The sequence below is a fragment of the Mustela putorius genome, unplaced genomic scaffold, assembly GCF_011764305.1.
Source record: "Mustela putorius furo isolate JIRA1106 unplaced genomic scaffold, ASM1176430v1.1 tig00000430_pilon_pilon_pilon, whole genome shotgun sequence".
In the NCBI taxonomy this organism is placed as follows: Eukaryota; Metazoa; Chordata; class Mammalia; order Carnivora; family Mustelidae; genus Mustela; species Mustela putorius.
In genome coordinates, this window is record NW_025421377.1 from 6,620,332 (window position 1) to 6,623,496 (window position 3,165).

The following is a 3,165-nucleotide window of genomic DNA, read 5'->3' on the forward strand; positions in this document are numbered from 1 at the left end:
GGCTTCACTCTTGCGCCCCGGGTCGGAAGGGTCACGAACTAACCACCTGAATGACTCTGGCCAAGTCCAAATGCTGGCGGGGCGGCGGGGGGGCGGGGGGTGGACTGTGTGTGTGTGTGTCCGTGGTCCAAGCCGCGGTGCGGGACTGGGCTGGAGCCAGTCCACCGCCCACACAATCGTGCTGGGAACAGCAGGCCTCACACTCTCCCGGCCTCAGCCGCGGCTGGTACAGAGGAGCAGGGAGCACTGGGCATCCCTATTAAAAAGGCCTCAAGGTCCCCACCTGGTGTCCTTTTCGGCCGGGAGTGGGTAAGAGTTGGCTGGGGCCCAGGCCAGGGAAAGGGGTAGGATGGAGGATGCAGCTCTGATTTCTCGAGAAAGCGTGGAGAAAGAGGGGGAGGAGGCCGGCCTCCCCGCGAAATTAACAAAACCTACACTTTGCAAAGTCTCCCCCATCCCCCTCCTTTGAGTTCTTCCCTGCCGCGCGCCCGCCCCTCCTCGCCGCCTCTGTTGTGACTCGGGCAGCCTATCCCGAGGGTGGGGAGCTGCTGAGGAGCCTGAGCCGAGCGGTACTCCGCAGCATCACGTGCCGGGGTGGGGGCTATAAAATCCCGGAGCCGGGGCGCCGGGCGGGGGACGTGAGGACCAGCCCTCTCCAGGGACCCCTTTGTTCGCAGCCCAGACGCCGAACACCTCCGCGTCCCCGAGGGCTTGACCGCCTGCGTCCGCGCCGCGCCCGGGGCAGAGCTCAGAACAGGAGAGGAGGGGAGGGGGCGCCACCGCCGGCCCGGCCCTCCAGCCACCCCCCCTCCCGACATGTCGCGCTCCTTCTATGTCGACTCGCTCATCATCAAGGACTCCTCGCGTCCCGCGCCCTCGCTGCCAGAGCCGCACCCGGGGCCAGATTTCTTCATCCCGCTGGGCATGCCGTCCCCGCTGGTGATGTCTGTGTCTGGGCCTGGCTGCCCGTCCCGCAAGAGTGGCGCGTTCTGTGTCTGCCCACTCTGCGTCACTTCGCACCTGCACTCCTCTCGCGGGCCCGCGGGCTCCGGCGGCGGGGGCGCAGGCGCCGGGAGCACAGGGGCCGGCGGTGGGGGGGCGCCGGGGGGCGCAGGGGCCCTGCCCCTGCTCAAGGGTCAGTTCTCTTCGGGTCCCGGGGACGCGCAGTTTTGTCCTCGCGTGAGTCACGCGCACCATCATCACCACCCGCCGCAGCACCACCATCACCACCATCAGCCCCAGCAGCCGGGCTCCGCCGCCGCTGCAGCGGCCGCGGCGGCTGCGGCGGCAGCCGCGGCAGCCTTGGGGCATCCTCAGCACCACGCACCTGTCTGCGCCGCCACCACCTACAACGTGGGGGACCCGCGGAGATTCCACTGCCTCACCATGGGTAGGGCGGGGGCTCTGGGCACCTACGCGCCGCGCCTTCCCGGCTCCCAGGAGCAAACTTTCCGCCTCCAGTGGAGGAAGTGGCAGCCTGGGGCGGGGGGGTGAGTGGGAGGAGGGGCTTTTCGTGTAACTGTGGAGTCGTCCCCAGAAGTTCCACCAAGGTGGAAGTTAGCTTTCCAACCTCTCCAAGCAGCCTCGTCCGTGCACTCCGGGGACCTGGTGTCTCAGTCTTGCGTAATATCGGGGCCTTTGAGACCTCAAACTTGAGGGTTGAGAAACCGAAGGCTAAACTGGCTGAGGTTCGGGGTGGGTATGTTTGAACTTAAGTGTGGCATTCCGTCGTCGGGGCTAGCTAAAGCATGTCCATGCTTTTGGCCAAGCCAGCCTGCCTCTCTGCTAGGCTTGAAGGGAGACGACCGGACAATGCTCCCCACCCCTCTTTAAGCTTCTGACTTCACATCTCACACATCAAAGGCCTTCACTTGCTGTGGGGGTCTCTGTCCTTCCCCGCTGAATAACGAAGTGCCATGAAATAGGAAAGGGAGAGGGATGGGGACAGGTGCTTGAGCTTCGCGGGTGGGTCCTGGAGAGGCGTCCTGTCCAAGGGCTGGCACGTGGGGTGGGATCGCCTCACCCGAGAATTACGTCTCTGCCTCTCTTGGCCGGTCTGCAGGGGGCTCGGACGCCAGCCAGGTACCCAATGGCAAGAGAATGAGGACGGCGTTCACCAGCACGCAGCTTCTGGAACTGGAGCGCGAGTTCTCTTCCAACATGTACCTGTCTCGACTCCGGAGGATCGAAATCGCGACATACCTGAACCTGTCCGAGAAGCAGGTGAAAATCTGGTTTCAGAACCGTCGGGTGAAGCATAAGAAAGAAGGGAAGGGCACCCAGAGGAACAGTCACGCGGGCTGCAAGTGCGTAGGCAGCCAGGCGCACTACGCGCGCTCCGAGGATGAAGACTCCTTGTCTCCGGCCTCGGCCAACGATGACAAGGAGATTTCTCCCTTATGAGGAAGGCCCGCCTCCCTCTCACCACACGCTCCTGGCCACCCCCACAACACCAAGGTGACCGGTACCCAGGGGCCCAAATCCTCACCCATGCTGTGGTCCCATCTCCAGAAGGACGGAGTTGAGCATTCTCCCCGCGCACATGCCCGGCGTGACCCTTCAGGTCTCATCCTTGACCTGTTTGTTTGAAGTTCCACTCAAAGTTATAGGTCTTTGTTTTTTTAATGTAAATAATCTAGATTCAACTCTGCTTTGTCAAGTAGCAGGGAAAAAAAAACACGGTTGGTTTAAGTTTAACACTGTATGAGGGTTTTTGAAAGCGCATGTCTTTTCCCCTTCCCCACTGTCTTTCAGAACCTAAGAAGAGAACCGGGGGTTTCTTGATTATTTTCTGTTGTTGTTTTTTAAATGAAAGTATTCAATTGCAAATAATTTAGAGAATTGAATCCTGTAGGTCTCACCTCCTGAAAATTTGCCTGGGGAGAGATTGGAATTCAAGTTGCAGAAGTCCCTTTGTATGTGAATAGTTTTATATAAAATTTATATTTATATTTATTTAAATAAATGAAACAAAATCAAGGTTTTCAATTTGTGGTGTTTGCTCCCCTGTCTCCCCCTTGCCAATACCTAGAGAAAGCACGGATGGGGGGAGGGAAGGTGTCTGAGAATATAGAGGGAAGTGTTGACTAAAAACTAGTAATGTGGGGCTTGGGTTAAGGGAGCTCAAGGCACCCCCTCAGTGATGATGTTGCCTACGGAATACTA

General features: G+C 59.5%; 1 protein-coding gene across 1 annotated transcript; it reads left to right on the forward strand.

Moving 5' to 3' along the window:
* The first annotated feature begins 514 nt into the window (after nucleotides 1–514).
* On the forward strand, nucleotides 515–2,965 carry GSX2 (GS homeobox 2). Its single transcript, XM_004764965.3, has 2 exons — nucleotides 515–1,390; nucleotides 2,063–2,965. The coding sequence occupies exons 1-2, from the start codon at nucleotides 817–819 to the stop codon at nucleotides 2,401–2,403; spliced, it is 915 nt and encodes a 304-aa protein (XP_004765022.1). The 5' UTR covers nucleotides 515–816; the 3' UTR covers nucleotides 2,404–2,965.
* The last annotated feature ends 200 nt before the right edge of the window (nucleotides 2,966–3,165 follow it).

What these genes read in the sequence shown, in the direction of transcription:
- GSX2 (XM_004764965.3), top strand. Translation starts at nt 817, where the DNA reads ATGTCGCGCTCCTTCTATGTCGACTCGCTCATCATCAAGGACTCCTCG. An exon ending in ATTCCACTGCCTCACCATGG is followed by an intron (nt 1,391 to 2,062) that starts GTAGGGCGGGGG and finishes GCCGGTCTGCAG; the next exon opens with GGGGCTCGGACGCCAGCCAG.